Source organism: Zootoca vivipara, chromosome 5 (genome assembly GCF_963506605.1).
Source record: "Zootoca vivipara chromosome 5, rZooViv1.1, whole genome shotgun sequence".
NCBI classification, from domain to species: Eukaryota; Metazoa; Chordata; class Lepidosauria; order Squamata; family Lacertidae; genus Zootoca; species Zootoca vivipara.
Genome location: NC_083280.1, coordinates 47386939 through 47405622, shown reverse-complemented (window position 1 = coordinate 47405622; position 18684 = coordinate 47386939). Strand labels below are relative to the sequence as shown.

At 40.7% G+C, this 18684-nt stretch overlaps 1 protein-coding gene and 1 long non-coding RNA gene across 3 annotated transcripts in view; one reads left to right on the top strand and one right to left on the bottom strand.

Moving 5' to 3' along the window:
- SORCS1 (sortilin related VPS10 domain containing receptor 1) overlaps nt 1–18684 on the top strand; it is a 359470-nt gene that overhangs the window by 234944 nt on the left and 105842 nt on the right. For both annotated transcript variants that reach the window (XR_009557597.1, XM_035132751.2), the window contains exon 5: nt 12877–12950. Coding sequence is in view for 1 of the 2 variants with exons in the window: in XM_035132751.2 (XP_034988642.2) it covers nt 12877–12950 (74 nt within the window). In the remaining variant the exon portion in view is untranslated. The remainder of the gene's footprint in view (nt 1–12876; nt 12951–18684) is intronic.
- The window catches only part of LOC118093506 (uncharacterized), a 58685-nt gene that overhangs the window by 2638 nt on the left and 37363 nt on the right, over nt 1–18684 (bottom strand). The gene's annotated exons all lie outside the window — the stretch shown is intronic.

The window sequence follows — 18684 nt, the reverse complement described above, 5'->3', positions numbered from 1 at the left end:
GCAGATTCATCTCTGCCTGTAATTAAACCCATTGTGGTGTCATCAGCAAACTTAATAATTGCAGTAGATGGGTCAGGTGAAATGCAATCATATGTATACAACAAATACAGGTATGGACTTAGCACGCATCCCTGTGGAATGCCAGTGCTGAGCTTCAGGAAGGTAGATGTAACAGGTCCAATCCTCACTCTTTGTGTCCGATCTCTCAGAAAGTCTTTAATCCAATCACAGATGTTAGAAGAAAGGTCCAGGTCTCTTAACTTTCCGATGAGAATGTCCGGAAGGATGATATTGAAAGCTGAGCTATAATCAATAAACAGCATTCTGACATAATTCCCTGGTCTCCCCAGATGACTCGCTGCAAGGTGAAAGGTGTAGCAATGGCATCATCTGTTGACCTATTTCTCCTGTAGGCGAACTGTTTATCAAGGTCCGGTGAAAAACATGTTCTAAGATGTAGAAGGACCAATCTCTCGAAGCATTTCAGCACTACAGATATTAATGCAATGGGTCTATAGTCATTTGGGCAGTTAATTACTGTTTTCTTTTGGACTGGGATAATGGTGGCCGCTTTCAAACATGATGCATAGTCTTGCAGATATTTATGGAGACTGGGGTTAACATTTTAGGTACTAAGTATGTGAAATTGTGGTATTTAATCTCAAATTATAAAATAACCGATCATTTTAGTGGTACATAAGAACAGAGGAGAATTTAGTTTGGTTCACAAATGTACTGGCCTAATTTACACGTCCTAGACTAATGCACAGATCAGATATAATGCATTAGAAATACAACCCAATACAGCAAAAATGCATATTTTAGGAGAAGCTACATTTAGATAAAATATTATTTACATGTGCATTTTGTGACAAAATAAATATTAAAATTTGTATTCAAATATAAATATATATATTTTAAAAAATCACGTTAATGAAGAAACAGGGTGGAATTATGACTGAACACATGCAAAATGGACACAAACTGGAAATGGACACAAATCTATGTTAGCAGATGGTCACTATCAGGGGCAAGATTAAGTTACAGTAGTTTGTATTGCAATTTACAAAGACTGAATTCCTCAAGCATTCCCTAGAGAAGACATAGGAGGAGGCAGAAGTGGAAAGGTAGGGCCTGATCCCCTCTGTGCATGTTGTGCAAGGGGTTGGGAAGGCATCACAACCCATTTGGAAGCCAGGGCTTCCAAAGACTTACTCCGAAGACTGCGCAGTGGCAGCAGTAATCCAAGATATTGACAGTAGCCTGAATTCAGTGGTAGTGCACTATAGTTCAGCATTGTGTTTTTATTGTAACTTCTGTGCTCATCTTTGGTTTTTATACATGGAACCACTCAAAGAGAAGCTGCCCCCATGGTTGGTTGTTCCGTCTTTCTTTGAAATTGTGTTCAGTAGCTAGCAATAGTATAATAAAACACATTTAAAAACTAATAAAAATAAGTTGTTGGGTTAAGTAAAGTATCACAAAAATATTTTTGTTTTTATAAACCAATTTCAGCACACTTCCAAATCATAAGCCAAAGGCTTGCCTAAATAAAAATGTTGTTGCCTGTTGGCAGGAGGTCACCAGAGATGAAGCTTGCTTGATAAGATGTCCCAGAGCCTGGGAACAGCCACCAAGAAAACTCTCTTTTGAGCTTCTGTCAGATGTGCCTCACATATTGATGGGACAGACAAAGTAGTTTTTCCTGAAGATATTTAAACCTGCGGTGGCTCATACTTGGATTTTCAGCTAATCTGGTCCTACTTAGTTTCTACTGTACTTCATACCAAGGCTAATGCTTTGCTGCCCTTTGAAATGAGAACTTTGCTAGCTGACTAGGGAAGTGCCCTGAGCTCCAGTGGGGAGTGGATGGAGACATAGCTGAGATCTTTCATTTTGACAGTCTAGATTTTAATCACTGTGAATTTTTCCACCAGGGAAGTTCAAACACAGTGATTGGGGGCGGGATGTTTAAAAAAGCACAAAACATTTGGTTATCACATGGCCATGTGAGATCTGCCTGGGAGACAAGGATGTTTAGAAGACCAATGCACTATTGGCATCCTTCCCAATCCCTTTCTGTTTCCAAACAAGCAATTTAAAATCAATACTTCAATCAATGTGTTTTCATTCTACACTTTTTCTTTTCTTTTCTTCATGGTTTGTGTTAATTTGGTTGCTATTCTGCAGGCCTTTAGTACTGGGGCATTTCACATTCCACCTGTTCAGTTTTAGGGCTTTCCATGTGATTTATCTGTTCCCTTTATTCTATTTCCTTTCTTCTTTCCAACAAGCAACATCCACTTTGATTATTTATTTTTTTCTTTAAAGTTTGCACAAACACTTCTCGGAGTCCCCACCCACCCCTTCCAGCTGCATGTATGCCTGTCTGTTGCTTTGTATCCCTTTCCAGTTGTTTTTCTTCCCTTCTCTTTGTTGTAGTTTTCTTGCTCTAAGGTCCATTCTCTCTCTTCAGTTTTTGGGTACCTGTGATTTCATTATCTCAAATTCTTGCTGTCCAGTATTATTAAATGAAGTTTTAATTAAGGTTTTCTCTCCCTCCCCTCTTGAGGCCTGGTACTTTTTTTCTCCAACCAACTAAGCTTTATTGTAGCTCAAAGAAGCTCCCAGTTGCTCTGCTCATTGCTAATCTATTATTGCCTGTTTACCAAGGGGAATGTCTGTCGTTTCACCTGTTTTCAGACTCACTGCACACGGAACACAAGGGAAGGTTAAGGTTAAGTGATTTCTATTTTAACCACCCCAAAATGATGAAGTCTGTCCTTGCAAGAGACCCACACTGCACATATTGTTTTGAAAGTTGATGGACTTTATTCCCTCAGAAGAGGCAACTGTTTATACTTTTGTCTAACTCCCTTCCAAGTTGTCATTTAAAAGCTCAAAATACACAAGATGTCTGACAAAATGGCAAAGAATTGTAATTATGTTTCTAAGAAACCAAACCTAGGAAATCATTTCTCAACAAGGAGAATAGGGTAATTTTAAAAAGCCAAGTAAACAGAGAAATTAATGAATTTTTTTTGCACAATCTCATGCAACATTGGCTCCTCTCACTATGATTGACAGATGTGCCTGTTCAAGGGAAATAATACTGGTTTGTTAGATGTCCAGCTCAAGGCACTGATCTCAGGCATCCTGAGCTAAGAACACAATCTCTACATCTAGATCTGGTTTATGGTCTGGGATATACATTGAACGAGCTGGGTTCTTCCACCTAAAAGGATAAACCTTCATTTTATTATCTCTCCGCTTCCCTTCCCATATGTGCAGCAGGTGAACTCACTGCATTCTAAGAGATGAATTACCTCAACACATGAGCTCTTGTATTTATGTGGCTATTTAAAATGTAAACTAGTTTTCCATGATAGACACTGTCCAAGGTTTTATACCTTGAACAATGAACATCCCTTATGACAGAGAACAAACAGAGTGTACTTGGATAGCTGTCCATGGTGAGCAAAGTTGGCTTTGTGAATCCACCAGGCTTCCGAGTGGGAATAAGCACCTTTAAAATAGATGCATTTATAAATCAAGGTTGACAGAGGAATTGCTCACCTATGTAAACTGGTGTTTGTCAGAGAGAAAGGTATACAAAAGGGGGCGGGGGAGAAATAACAAATGGTAGTTCTCCAAGTATAGTGAGAACCTTTTAATGACTGGCTAATGTAATGGGTAAATGTTGCCCATTAGAACTGTCCCTCATTACTGTTTCAATCTCAGTTTTCCAGGTTTCTGTTAACAGTTTGCTACATTGTTATTCTTCTTAGCTTTAGAGAGCAAGGTAAACTGAACCCTACACAATCTGCTGAAGCCATCAAGAAATAAATAACTTAAAATGTAATAGTCCTAACAAAGCATTGGGCATTGTGGGGAGATAACATTAATCTCAATGTGCAATTGACTGCATGGAATCTAGCACGATTAAACAGAAGTAGGTCATTGTAATTAATCTTCTAAGTGAGGCTAATGAATGGATGTTGTCTTGGGATTTTTAATGTGCATGAAGATGCCCAGAAAATGCAGTATGGGGTAATCACAATGGCTTTCAGGTGAAGCCCTGAAAGTGCCCATGCATGCATGTAGTACATTGAGGACTATGGGAAATGGCTCACGTGGATGTCAGCTGCTCTGGATTTAATATACATGCACAGAAATATATGCTGCACCACAATTTAAGAAGAATTTTGTCAAGCTGGAACATGTGCAGGGGGCGGGGGGGGGGCAACCTAAAAGTGTCTGGAAACCAAGCCTCATGAGGAAAGGCTGAGGGAGTTGAGTATGTTTAGCCTGGAAAAGAGGAGACTGAGAGGAGATATGATAGCCATCTTCACATATCTAAAGGGCTGTCACATGGAGCATGGAGCAAGCTTGTTTTCTCCTGCTCCAATGGGTTCAAGTGACACAAAAGGAGATTCTGATTAAACACCAGGAAGAATTTTCTGACAGTAAGAGTTTTTTGTCAGTGGAACTGACTCCCACCAGAGGTGATGGACTCCCCTTCATTGGAGGTTTTTAATCAGAGACTGTATGGCCATCAGTCACGTATAATTTAGTTGAGATTCCTGCATTGCAGGGGGTGGGACTAAATGTCCCTCAGAACCCCTTCCAACTCTATAACTCTAATTTCCCTTAATATAGTGCATTGCTTCTTTTCGCTAATTGATTAATTTTCATGTGCATCTCCCCCTGGTATGCATCGCAGACAAGTGCAGATTTTGATGGATGGCTATTTTTTTCAGTTCTCATATTCTTATGGAAAGTGCAAATTTGGTAAATTTGGCTTTAAATGTGAACTGAATAGATTTTTTCCCCCATCCCAAGTGGCTAGTTCCCCCTAGGACGTTGTCCATGAGGGAGAATGGTGTGAAGAAGGTCCCCACCCTCCACCCCCCAGCCTGGAAATTGCAACTAGTTCTAACCATCTGGCTGTTGTTGTTGCAAAATTAATCACTTTTTATTATTAATTTTGTATTGGATCCAGATGGTCTCCCCATTGCTAGTCTTTGATGGGGAAATGATTCCATCTGAGAAATTGCCTCTATGTCACTAAGTTTACAGTCGGCAAACATAGTCTTAGAGCTTGGTGAGGTGTTGTTGTTTTTCTTGAGACTGAACCGAGAGAAATATATGTATACCTTGTCTTTTGCTGCCTTGCCCTTCATTTATGAGTTTCTGCAATAGGTACAACTGACAGAATGCGTTTTTCTTTTAATTTGCCCATAAACTATAGTGTACAAACTAGGTCATAAAGTGTGCCCTCAGAGTGCATCCATCAGTCATTTTCTTAACACACCTCACTAAACATTATGTTTTGGGACACATATTAAAATAAATGAAAAAAATAAACTAGATAGCAGTGGGGAATAGAAGAACAACTCCTAATAAACAGAGGGGGGGGGAAACAAACAGATGATACCGTGGGAGACAATCTGATGGCTCTAACAGCCTAAAACAGTCTATCAAAATTCCAAAGGAAAAACTGAAATAAAACATGTCAAAAATATAGTCGTTTAATTCTGGAGGACAGGTGTATATAACAAGGGAAGCATATATATTTTAATGGAGTTGCTGCAGAGCTTGATTCTAGCTGGCCCAGAACTTTATTTTTCATCATTCTGAGTGACTGATGGGTGGGTCCTTTGGAATGTGGTCCAGTGGTCTCATGAGATATTGTGCTACCTGAGGCAGGCATCTCTCCCCCTTCTTTGTCCTCTCTCCCTGGCTTACCACTTAACTGTGTTGCTGTTTCTGACACAGAGGCAGCGCTGGCCATATCTCAGCATCTGCCCCACCCCTTTGCACTATGAGGAAGGGCAGGCATTCTAGACAAGATGACCAGCAAGTGACTAGCTATTCTTTTTTCATTATTACAAAAACTTGTCAAAAGCTACTGTAGTAACTTTAACTTTTCAAACTTTTTTTTTTTAAAAAAAGGATTTCTAACCATGGTGAGAAAACTGACAGTGCAGGCCATCTTCTGGGCTACCTTACCCATAATGCTTTGCTCGAAGGATCCCCCAGCCCTGAGTGAGGCAGTGGGGAAGGAGAGCCAGAGACTGAGACATGGCCAGTATTGTTGCCATGTTAGCAGTAGCAAAGCATTTAACAAGAAGGGATGAGCAAGTGAGGCTCATACTGGAGAGCAGGAAATGATTCCAGAGAACCGTATACATTTACTTTTTTTAAAAAAAAAATTAATTTGTTATTTATACCCCACCCATCTGGCTGGGTTTCCCCAGCTACTCTGGGCAGCTTCCAACAAAATATTAAAAATACAAAACAAAACAAAACAAAACAAAAAACCACCTTGGTGGATGGCAGTAGCTTGGTGGCTGAAGGGGACAGGAAGGCAAACAAGCAAAGAGCCTGTAGCAACAAATTTGTCACCCTCTTCACATGCTGCCCGAGGCAAATACCTCATTGGGCCTCATGATAGAGCTACCAGTATGTTTTTAAAAGCTTTCTAAGAGTTTCTGCCCAACCTGGTAATAGCCCCTTGGAGGCTTTATCCATTTACTCTACTGTAGCCTTCCCCAACCCTGTGCCTTCCAGATGTTCCATGCTGGCTAGGGCTGACAAGAATTGTGGGCCCCAAATCTGGAAGGGACTGGGTTGGGAAAGGCCGCTATATAGTAAAATGGAAGTATGATGGTCCAATCATCCATCAAAAATTGTGGTTCATAACATCTAGAGGACGCTAAGCTGGAAATGACTTCTTTGTAGAAAAGCTGCACCATGTGGCAAGATGTCTATCATATTCAATGGCTCACCACTACCACAAAATTGCCTTTATGCTACTGCAAATCATTTGTGTTGATCTGAAGAAAATTGGTCCCACCACTTGTCTAGCCATTGCATGGCTCACCTTGTTTTTTTGTTTTGTTTTGATGACAATCCTCCTGTGGCTAAGTGATTAAGGCTGGAATCCTACACCTACTTAGAGAGTAGGATCTATTGAAACCTGGAAGACATACTTCTGATTAAATATGCTTGTGAGTGTGCTATTTTATGCATTTTCCATATGGCAGCAGGAATAGTGTGCAGTGCCGTCTTAAGCATGTCTGGCGCCCTGGCGCCGTGGTGCGAAGATCCCTCTGGCGCCCCCCTGCCCTGTTTCCCAGCATGGCATCCCCCTGTCGGCCCGGTGCCCTGGTGCATTGCGCCACCCAGCCTTGCCTTAGGGCCGGCCCTGATAGTGTGTACACTGGTTCTTATCTTTGGGGAAAGATCTATCAATGCCAGGTCTCTAAGGTGCTGCTGGAAGGATTTTTTAAAATTTTGTTTAGATCTATCAATGTATAAGAACCATGACAGCTTACAATGCAGTCGTCTTGTTTAGTTTTCAGTATTGAATAATGGGGATAAACAACAAGGGATGTTATCTCCAGTATATCATGCTTGTCAATTTGCTAGGGTTCTCTTACTGACCACTGTTAAATTAGAGAGCCTGATCCAGCCCAGCAGTTTCAGTGTTTGGGGGTGGCTGCTGCTTATGGTAGGGCTGATACCCGAGTCAGAGATTCATATACATTTGGGGGCAAAAGTAGTGCTAGATGAAGTTCTTTTTAATTCCTACTTGCATACATAGCATTTAGGATGAGGCTGCATTGAGAAAGAAGAACAAAACTGCCACTATATTTAAGAAAAAAGAAGCATTAGAGAAAAGAGCATTGATTGAAGATACTTTTCCCTGAACATGTTTAATGATGATTGTAAAGGGAGACCACAGGAAAACTAATTGCCGGGATGTTAATCTTAGTACATTGTAAATGACTGTTTCTCCTCTAGATGAATATCTGAAGGTTTTATCGCTATCAGTGGTTTCCATGAGAAATAAATAAATAAGTTCCTAGGTAGCTAGTGAAAGATATTGATAGCTTCTGTACTGTGTGACAAATCTCTTGGTACTATTTTAAGTGTTTGGATTCCCCCCTACATTCATTTGATTTTATAGATTAATGAATATTTAAACTGTGGAGGTATCAAAGTTTGGTTTGGCAGAATTGCCAATTAGGTCAGGAAATAACAGTATATTTCTTGGATCCTTCGATATGTGTACAGAAGGAATTTCATGGAGAGATATTTCCTCTTCACTCCCCCCCCCCCACTATTAGCCACCTGGTTGCCCCAGAAAGCCTCTACAGATAACCAGGAGTCCCTCCTAAAATGTGGGATGGGACCCAGGGATACTGCTGTGGGAGGACAGAACCACCCAGAATCAGATAGACACCCCCCAATACCCTCTGGATAAGCTTTGCGGGGGCACAGGGGGCTGTACGGGGAGGAAGAAATGGGGAACTTGACTTCTATGAACTTCTAGATAGTTGCGCTGAATCAGGAGTGGGGAACATGCAAATCTCCAGATGTTCCTGGACTACAACTCCCATTATTTTTGTGCATTGGTCCTGGTTGCTAGGACTGATGGGGTTTGGAATCCAACAACATTGGGATGGTCATAGGTTCCCCACTCCTGCCCTAAGTACTGACTTAACTGAAATATTCCAGACAGGTGGCAAATATAATCTGCAGCCTTTAACTCCACTATCAGGTTTTCTCGCTGCAACCACTGTGTGTTGTGTGTGGTTGTCTGCCGATAAATTTTGATGCATGAACACCTGTTTGAATGTGAGGGCTCCATGAAAACTTGTGCAACCTCAGCATGCAAGTAATTGGTTGTGCATGTGAATTTCTCTGCAAACAACTGTGTGCACACATTCTTGTTGCAGGAAGAAGACCCAATGGTGTGGACAAGGGATAAAAGCACAACCCCTTCCCAGAGTCAACATGGATATGCCCTACTTGAGAGTAACATGTAAACAGGACCTAGGGCAACCCAGAATGCTATATGTTTACTAAAAACCAAAAAGCACATCCTACTCCTTCCTATTTTAGAATTTCCGTACCCATACTTGCTTCTTGACCTATGTAACCTGTTGCATATAGGCAGATAGACCAGACGTATACTTGACTGTGTACCATGCATTATACCAGACATCCCCTCCAGATGTTTTGGCCTACAACTCCCATGATCCCTAGCTAACAGGACTAGTGGTTGGGGAAGATGGGAATTGTAGTCTGAAACATCTGGAGAGCCGAAGTTTGGAGATGCCTGCATTATACTTTTTTCTTCTGTACACATCCACAGCACAGAAAATGTACATCTTTTTCAGACTTTCCCTTCCCCACCTTACTTTGAGTACAGTGTGCCAATAAATCATGCATAAATCCCATGGAAATGAATGGGGGCTATGCAAGATCTTATACAGATCTCATTCACCCCCCCCAATTCATTATATATAAAATGTGGGGAAGGATTGTGTCCTTTGATCTATAACTTTCCCAGCAGAGAACATATCATGTCTTCATTCTGTACAGCTCATGAATAGTAAATGTTAAATAATAGTCGTCTATAGTGCTCATGGAGAGCAGAGTGTGCCGCATGCCAAGTGGGGACACGATTTACAGTCACTGAGAATACAGGCCATATGTCTATCTGAAATACAAGTTTCTCCATAATATAGGAAATAGAGTAGAAAAGGAAGAAATAAGAATATTCCCCAAGGAACAGGGAGATATGACCCTGAGTTTTTATTCAGTTTCTGCTTGGTCTGAAATTCATTTTCTGTACTTGGACAAGAATGAAAAGAAACTGATGATGATATCAAAATGTTGCTGTCTGCCAAAAAAATATTTTCCACCAAATTGTAAGTGTTTTTAGCATCTGGTAAGCACATTATACAGTTTGATGCAACAATGGGGATTTATCAATATTTTGGCTCTGGGTGGGGGGAAAGATGGTGTGAGGAGGAAAGATTTACATGAGCAAATATGTTGTATTAAGTAAAAGCTTCTATCATCAACAACAACAAAAAGCAGTACTTCTGCCTATCAAGCAGCAATAGAATGGAATGGGAAGGAAGAAAAGATGTCAGTGTCCATTTTGCTGGAACAAAAGCCTGATTGACATCACTGTTTCTGACTTCCCATCCACCTGTTCTCTCCCAATCCATAATGGCACTTCCCACATAGCAAACGTCTGACAAGCCCCCCAATTGAGAACACTATCTTTAATTTACCTGGGTTGTTAGTTCAAGCCATATTTGCGATGCTTCAGTAAAGGTAAAGGTAAAGGGACCCATGACCATTAGGTCCAGTTGTGACCGACTCTGGGGTTGCGGTGCTCATCTTGCTTTATTGGCCGAGGGAGCCGGCGTACAGCTTCCAGGTCATGTGGCCAGCATGACTAAGCCGCTTCTGGCGAACCAGAGCAGCACACGGAAACACTGTTTATCTTCCCGCTGCAGCAGTACCTATTTATCTACTTGCACTTTGACGTGCTTTCGAACTGCTAGTTTGGCAGGAGCTGGGACCGAGTAACGGGAGCTCACCCCCGTCGCAGGGATTCGAACCGCCGACCTTCTGATCAGCAAGCCCTAGGCTCTGTGGTTTAACCCACAGCGCCACCTGCATCCCGGTACTTACTAGATATAACTTGACATGCCATATTTTGTTTCATGGCCAATCCGTTTATGTGAGTTATAGGCTTAAAAACACCTAGGCTTGTGTGGCATTTATATTTTGTGATCAATGTCAAGTGTGTTGGTAACTCTCCTACCAAAATCTCACAAGGAAAATAGCAGACAAGTCCTGGCCAAGCTGAGGTCTAGAAACATGTCAATTGCTAACCTTTGCCTTCTCAATGTTACTTACACCAGTGTTTCTCAACCTTTTTTGGGCCACGGCACACTTGTTCCATGAAAAAAATCACGAGGCACACCACCATTAAAAAGGTTAAAAAATTTAACTCTGTGCCGCCCTATATTATAATTATGACTGTAAGAAACACTTGCCAAATATTGCTTTCCGGCAGGTCAGTGCTGTGTATTGACGGCCGCCAGGCTCGTTTGCACTGAGCTTTGGGAAAGAGGAGGAGAAATATTGCTTTCCGGTGGGTCAGTGGTGTGTATTGGCGGCCGCCAGGCATGTGACAATGCAAATCGCCCTTCTCGTCGCCGCACGTCGCCGCACACCAGCCAGCGTCTCGCGGCACACTAGTGTGCCATGGAACAGCGGTTGAGAAACGCTGACTTACACTTCCCCTCAAAAAGATCTCTCTCTCTCTCTCTCTCTCTCTCTCTCTCTCTCTCTCTCTCTCTCTCTCTCTTCTCTCTCTCTGTGTGTGTGTGTGAATGGGAATGAGATCAGATCCATCCCACAGCAAATACTCCAAAGAAGGGGAGGGAATATGTTGCTACTGTATGTACTATCTGTATATTGGAGGGTATATGAGACAGAGAGCCTCCTGATGTATATTTTGCTCTAGAAGGCTTAGTTTGGCCAGAATCAAGTATACACTTTCAGAGTTAAAGCTAAATACATTGCTTTTGTCCCAGTTTTTAGACTTGTCAACCCATGTCTATATGAAGTCAAAGGGGCACATAGCTTGCCAGATGTGAAATATATTGGCATTATTTTCAGCTCTCCTACCCCACTACTAGGTCTGGGTGCAAAAGACAAGCACTGTTAAACAATTGACAGTCAGAAATGATTGCAAATTATCTACAAATCTAATCAGTAGATCTCAATCTATCATCTCCACACCCCTGTCACTATCTTGTGACTTTATTTTTGGTGGCGATTGTGGTAGACAACCAGAGCTACATTCTGCTTGTTTTTAACATTGCTATATTTTTACATGTTTTATTTCCAGCATATTGTTTTGTCTTGTCTTTTTGTTTTGTATTTGATATCTGATTTAAAATTGAGATAAAATAAGCTGACTAAATAAACTGAAGTCAAAGGGACTTTAGATGTTGGCATGACTGTGCCCAAACACTGCTGGTTTGCCAGACTTCACTTTCACTCTGCCAAGTTTATTTTCATTGTGTGTTTTTACAGGGTAATGTCTAGAAATAAATAAGTCTCTTCTCCTTTCCGCCTAATTGCAGCAGACTTTCCTCTCATCTCCCAACCAGCAAATGAGAAGCAACCGTGCACCCCCCCCTGAAATCCCATAGTAGTTCACAGTCAACCTGATCCAACTAGAAAGATGAAATACCCTCTATTATTTATGGGTCAATATTCAGGGAAATGTTTTTGCAACATCTTAGTTTCTCCCAGGCACTCTTATGAATATGATGAGAAGTTTTAATTTAAGCATTTCCTCCCAGCCTGTATTTTCTGCCACTTTTACCAGATACAAACTAAGATCAGGATCTCCAGACTTTTCACCTATGAAGCTGACAAAGTTGTAGATTTGCCATTGTGACAACACTATCAATTAGAGTGCAATCATTATATGTTTGTTACCATTGCCTACCACCTCTTCTGCATTCTGCAATTCAGATGAAGGGTATGTTGAGATTTCTTTTCTTTGGGTTGCATACTTAGCAGATGTGACAAGAGAGAACAACTTAAACGAGCTCACTCTCTGCTATGGCCCAGAATCCATTCTGAAAAACAGAAGCAAATATAGCAAGGGTATTCCCTGGATAAATAGTGTCTAATATAGTTCACATGTTTGGGATTCACTTCAGTGAGATTAATCTCCACCTTTGTTTGCCTTGCCCTCACTGCCTGCGTTTTCTCAGCTATGACAGCAAAGTATTCAGTACTGTCATTATCAGCTGTCACAACTGAGAAATCACTGAGGAGTGACAGTAACCTCAGCTGTGGAATGATCTCTTGATGAGGAGGAGAGGAAACCTGATAAAAGAAGACGGCTCACAAAACTCACCTGGTGAGGTGTAATTTTCTCTCTACTCAACATTTATTGTCAGACTGTCAATGTCCAATTAAACAAAGTTACTTGCAGAAGAATAATAGTTTGCCTTTTTTCTTGATATTTTTTTTAAGTTATACAGTTCAGTGGAATTTGGAAGAAGATGGCTACTACTCCAGGAAAACGTAACACCAAACAGATTCTACTGGTAAGAGGCAAGCAATTTCATATCACACAGCTCCCAGAAAACCACCTTTTCAGTGTTGGGTGGTCCTTTTGAGGGTTGGCAGGGTAATTTGATCAGTTTGATTTGTGGGTTTTGAGGTCTTGTGGTAAGGTCTTCAAATCTACTTAAAAATGAATATAACAGTTAGTCTCTAGTATTGTATTTTATTGTATTGCATTGTACATTTATACCAATATTCATTTTTGAAGTCTCACAGCCATTTTCCCTCATGCCCTCTGATGATCACATGCACACTTGTAGGCCATTCTCATTCAACTCAAAAACACTTTACATCTGAGTGAATTATTATTCATTATTATTGTATTTAATCTTGCTCTTCCTCCAAGGGATTCAGGGTGGAATCCATCTATTTTGTTTTCACATCCTCCCTGTAAAATAGGTTAGGCTGAGGGATTGTGGTAGCTCAATGCAGGCAGTGAACTACATAGCTAAGTGGAAATTTGAGCCCTCCCCAACCCCAGTTTGACACATTTTCACTAAACTAGACTGAATCTTGCTGGTTGGTAAACATGGCTAGAACTGAACTGACAATATATGCAGAGCTTTTGAATAATCCATTGTCATGATCACAAAAGCGTTCCATGCTAGCTTGTAGCTAGTGTAACACAAGCTAAGATGGGGGAGAAAAAAGACTGGGTGACGACCTTAGGAAAGACACACTCTTTTTCTCCCACACAGGAAGGTATATCTCTTCTATGATTGAACCTGACATTTTGGCATCCTCTACACAACATCTGTCCCTTTAAAATTATGGTTTATTCATATGTACTTTCCCCCTCTGACTTTATTGATAAATCTAACCTATAAATTAAGCAATAAAAATCCATACCATTATTCAAGCTAAGATTTCTTTAAGTTGCTTATATCCCTGCTATAAATTGTATTGGGTCTTTCAGAAGCTCTTGCCCCCAGAAGGGCAGAACTTTAAATGGATAAACTTACTTCCAAGTTGTTAAAATCAGATTCCCCACACTCTTAGAGTGAATAAGAGGTATCTTCAGAGCAGTTGGTACTTCTTAGTAATACTCTAGATGGTTGGCAAGATCAAAGCTATATTTTTTGAATATCAAGCCGTATAGTTTAACTACCTTTTGACCCAACCATTGCCCTCATTTAATTATCCCTTTGGCACTTTGGTTTGTGAATACATGTTCATCTCAAAGCTTCTGTAGAGAAATCTGAAAAATACTACTGTTATGGAAGCTATTGTCATATTATTGCTGGGTTCCTCCCCCCTTCTGAAAATACTTATTTAAATTGTGTGGATGTGTGGAATATTCACTGAAAAGTTGTTTTCAAGTTCCAGCAGAAATCAATATATTCATTAAAAAAACAAAGAAAAGTAACAGTCCATTCCATATAGTGCCCTGAGATTTCAGCTTTGACCTATTATATGATTTTCACCTATAGTTATTATTATGAACTGGCTAGAGCTCTCTTCTTCACTGAAATGTCCCATTTGAAACACAATTTTTCTTTATATGTGAACTTTCAGACAATTTGTGGTTAACGGATCATTCCAGAAATTTTCATGAGAAGATTCAGTCTTTGGGAAAAAGATAAAGTAACCATAAGGCCAGATTGTGTAAGCAAGAAAAGAAGTCATTTGCTTAGGGATTCAGGGAGGGGAGACAGTTTGTGGTCCAGATGGTTCAGTGCTATAAAAATGACAAACCTTGAATGTCATCTTTCATGCCGTGAGTGGAGAAGCATTCGGTAAATGGGAAGAGACAGAGAGATGGATGGGAAAGCAAATGGACATGAGGTCAGTGCAAGGAAGTCGTGAATCCATTGAGACGTGGAGGATGACATGCAGAAGTGAATGTGAGGCCAATAGAGTGATTGTGTTGGGGGTGGGGGTTGGCTTTGTATGACCCTGCTTCGCGAGGCTAGAAATTGTGACATTGGGATACAGAATACTTACAGGATCCATGATACTTATTGATGCTAACTATTTGCAATGTACTAGAAATGACTGTATTGAACAAAACTATTTTGATTTATATTTCTCTCAGGGGTAGAGCTACACATTACACTCAAGAACAAACTGCAGGTGCAAATGGAAACCCTCTTCTTTTTCACTCCTGCATTGTGGAAGGTTACTTATCCCATGCTCTCCAACACATGTGTTTCCCTGCCCCCAGTTCATGTTATTGGCTGCCACTGATGGGGTTGAGGAAACAGTTGACATGATGCAAACAAGCATTCCTAGTTCACACAATGAATGTTCCCCATGTGATTGGATGGAGGCTGCTGTTACGTGAGAAGCATCCCACAGAAGCAAATGAAAAACCCGGACAAAGAGACTTGCAAAAACTCATTTGTTTATCATGATCAGTTATTTAAAAAATAGTCCACAAGCAACAATCAAGAAAGCTTTTGAAAACTGGAAGATTTCTTTTTTAAAAAATAAAATATATATTGACCCCCATCCCTGCCCTTTAGATCATCAGTATGCTACAAATGACTAATTTAGGCTAATATGGACAGGCAGGCTCATTTTAAAAAACACAGTCTTATTTGCAGGTGCTGGCTACGTGAGTAAATCTATGACTGAGTACCTTTTAAAACATTGATCCCTTTTGATGGACTGGGTTTTGATGTGTGTATTCAGGTAGAAGAAGCCAACCAAGATAGTGTGGAGTCCAGCATAGTATTTATCAGCAATTCAGACCTTTTCATCCCTATGGGCATCTGCTGGAGGCTGGTGTGGAACTTGCCAATCAAAGTGACACTACAACAGCCCATCTGGGAAAATCATGTGGCTGAGAACACACACACACACACACACACACACACACACACACACACACACACACACACTCCATGGCAGAGGAGTGGAACAAGCTCAGGAAAAATAATGATTAAAAATGGATACATCTCATAGCTTATCCATAGAGCAAGGATGTGCTGGCTGGCAGCTTCTCTGGAGCTCTGTGCAACTGGAAGTTAATGAAGCATTTTTATTTTCAAATGGATTTTGGAGTTGGAAGGAAGTCTGGGTCAAGGTTAGAGCCTCAGGGGGTAAGGGCTGATGTTCTACTGCTGATAGCTTTGAGGAGGCTGGTCTCTGAGGAGTTGGGAATAGATGGCCTACTGCCATACAGAGACGGGTGAACAGCGTTTTTAGGTGCCAGAGTGCCTGCACAACAAAATGTTTGAATTTTCTGTAATTAAAAGATGATGCTGCCAGCACAACCGAAGGGGACTTTATATCTAAATGAACCAAGGCAATGGTCCAGGCCTCCGGCATCTTGTGTGAGCAAGCCATAGCTGTTTGTGTAACATCTCTGCCTCCTGATGTGACCAGAGAAGCATATGCTCCATTTGGCATGTTGTTCTCCATTGGGATCCCAATGTTATTGCATTGTATTTAGCAAAAAGTTCTTGTTAAAAACTCCTCCACTTCTTTTGCCTCTGGGATATTCATCCTACTTCCAGACACATTCTACTGCAGGGTGCCATTTTGAAACTTACTGAATTCTGACTTTTGTAAAAGTGCTAAATAGGTAGAACTAGGTATTACTGGTGCTGTTATTATTTTGACTACAAACAGGAGCCCATAGCAAAATATAGCACAAATGCCAAGAATTGATTAAGCTATAACTAGCTCAGCAAATGTGAGGAATAATTTCAAGTCCCGTTTAAACACTGACCTCTAGGACTGCTGAATGCATGGAAACAAGTGAAGCGTTACATGCTCATTGCAAAAGAAAAACAGTAGTTCTAAACCAAAATGTTCAACGTTAAAATGTTAAGAATGTTTCCAAAATTGCCTTTGACTACCTTGGTTTCTTTTCCTGTGTCCTGAAATTCTACAAAGAGACTTGAATTTCCAAAAAAAACCAAGGTGGTGCTCAAAGCACAAGATGTCTTCATAGGGTGTTTGCAGGATGTCAGCCTTTCACCTTTCAGCTCCCAAACATTTGACAACCCAAAATATAAATAAATCGCAGCTGTCAGCTATATGTAAATGTTAAAGTTTTGTTCCTACAACTGCTTAGGAATGAAATGTGACTCTTATTGATCCAAACTTTCAGTGAATAATTACCTTGCTGAAAAAACTGTTGTAATGATGAAATACCAGGTGGTGATGATCTTTATTGCCTGTTTGATTATGTGTCTTTAGAGCAAAGAAAAGCTTGACTCACTGGCACTTCCCTGCCATTGCTGTCTATGAGTTATAGACTTTTTTCACACTCATAAAAATAAATATAATAGGTGGAAGACTCTACCTGACAAGATCTTTATTGAATTTATTGGGCAAAGAAAAGAAGTGATATGAAAAGGGAGCCCAGTTTTTGAGAAACACAGCCAGAGTCTTGGAAAAAGGAGAGTGGGAAGCAACAACAAATCTGCTTAGAAATGAAGAGCACAGTTTTGATTAGAGTAAGTCTTAAAGAACAAATAGGTTTAAGCTGCTCATTAATAACGCTGCCCTGGAGATAGGATGGTAGTTTTGAAATAGTCTTGCCAGAATGGTAGTGGCAAAAAAACACCCCACCCTTATTACCGGTAGTTTTTAAACAAGAGCTTGATAAATTTGAGCAGCGGTTTTCCCAGTAGTGATGTATGGAAGTGAGAGCTGGACCATAAAGAAGGCTGAGCGACGAAGAATTGATGCTTTTGAATTATGGTGCTGGAGGAGACTCTTGAGAGTCCCATGGAGTGCAAGAAGATCAAACCTATCCATTCTGAAGGAAATCAGCCCTGAGTGCTCACTGGAAGGACAGATCCTGAAGCTGAGGCTCCAATACTTTGGCCACCTCATGAGAAGAGAAGACTCCCAGGAAAAGACCCTGATGTTGGGAAAGATGGAGGGCACTAGGAGAAGAGGACAACAGAGGACGAGATGGTTGGACAGTGTTCTCGAAGCTACGAACATGAGTTTGACCAAACTGCAAGAGGCAGTGCAAGACAGGAGTGCCTGGCGTGCTATGGTCCATGGGGTCACGAAGAGTCGGACACGACTAAACGACTAAACAACAACAACAACAACATGAAGATTTGTTGATGTAGTAGCCTACTGAGAATGTAAAAGCTAAGTTGCAGGCTGTGGCCTGGACATCTCACTTGTTTATCCCTCCAGGATTATCTGTATTAATGTTGCATATTTTATCTACTGTGAGCAAGCAGCTACATTCAGTGCTTACTTCTCTATTGCACAGGTTGCTTTGTTGTGAAGGCTATAATATTTTGCTGCTGCAGTACTATTATACTATTTTTGCTGCTGGAGTAGGGTTGCCATAGTGCAAATCAAGACAGAAAGGTTGCTGAACTTTTTAGGGGAACCCAAAGTTGTTGAGTTTTTTTGGCAAAATCACGGAAGAAATTGGTGTTTTTCAGCCGACATGGGCTGCCATACGTCCGGACTTTCCCAGACATTTGTACGGTACTGATTTCCACCTGGATATGTCTAGGTTTGGCATCTGTGTATCCCAATTCCTGGTGACATTATTTACAGTGAGTGTTTAACAGCTATAAATTTAGGCACTCTATCAACAGCAGCAATAGTAAACTTATATTGGAATGTGTTTATGGTAGTGAAACTTCCTAGGGACAGAACACTTTTCAGGGGAGAGAAAAAGAGAGGTGATCTCAAACATGAGAGGTGGTGGGAAAATCTGGTGTGGATTTTATTTATATCTTTTATAGAGAAAAATGAGGGGATTTTAGTTCAGTCCTGGTATTAAAA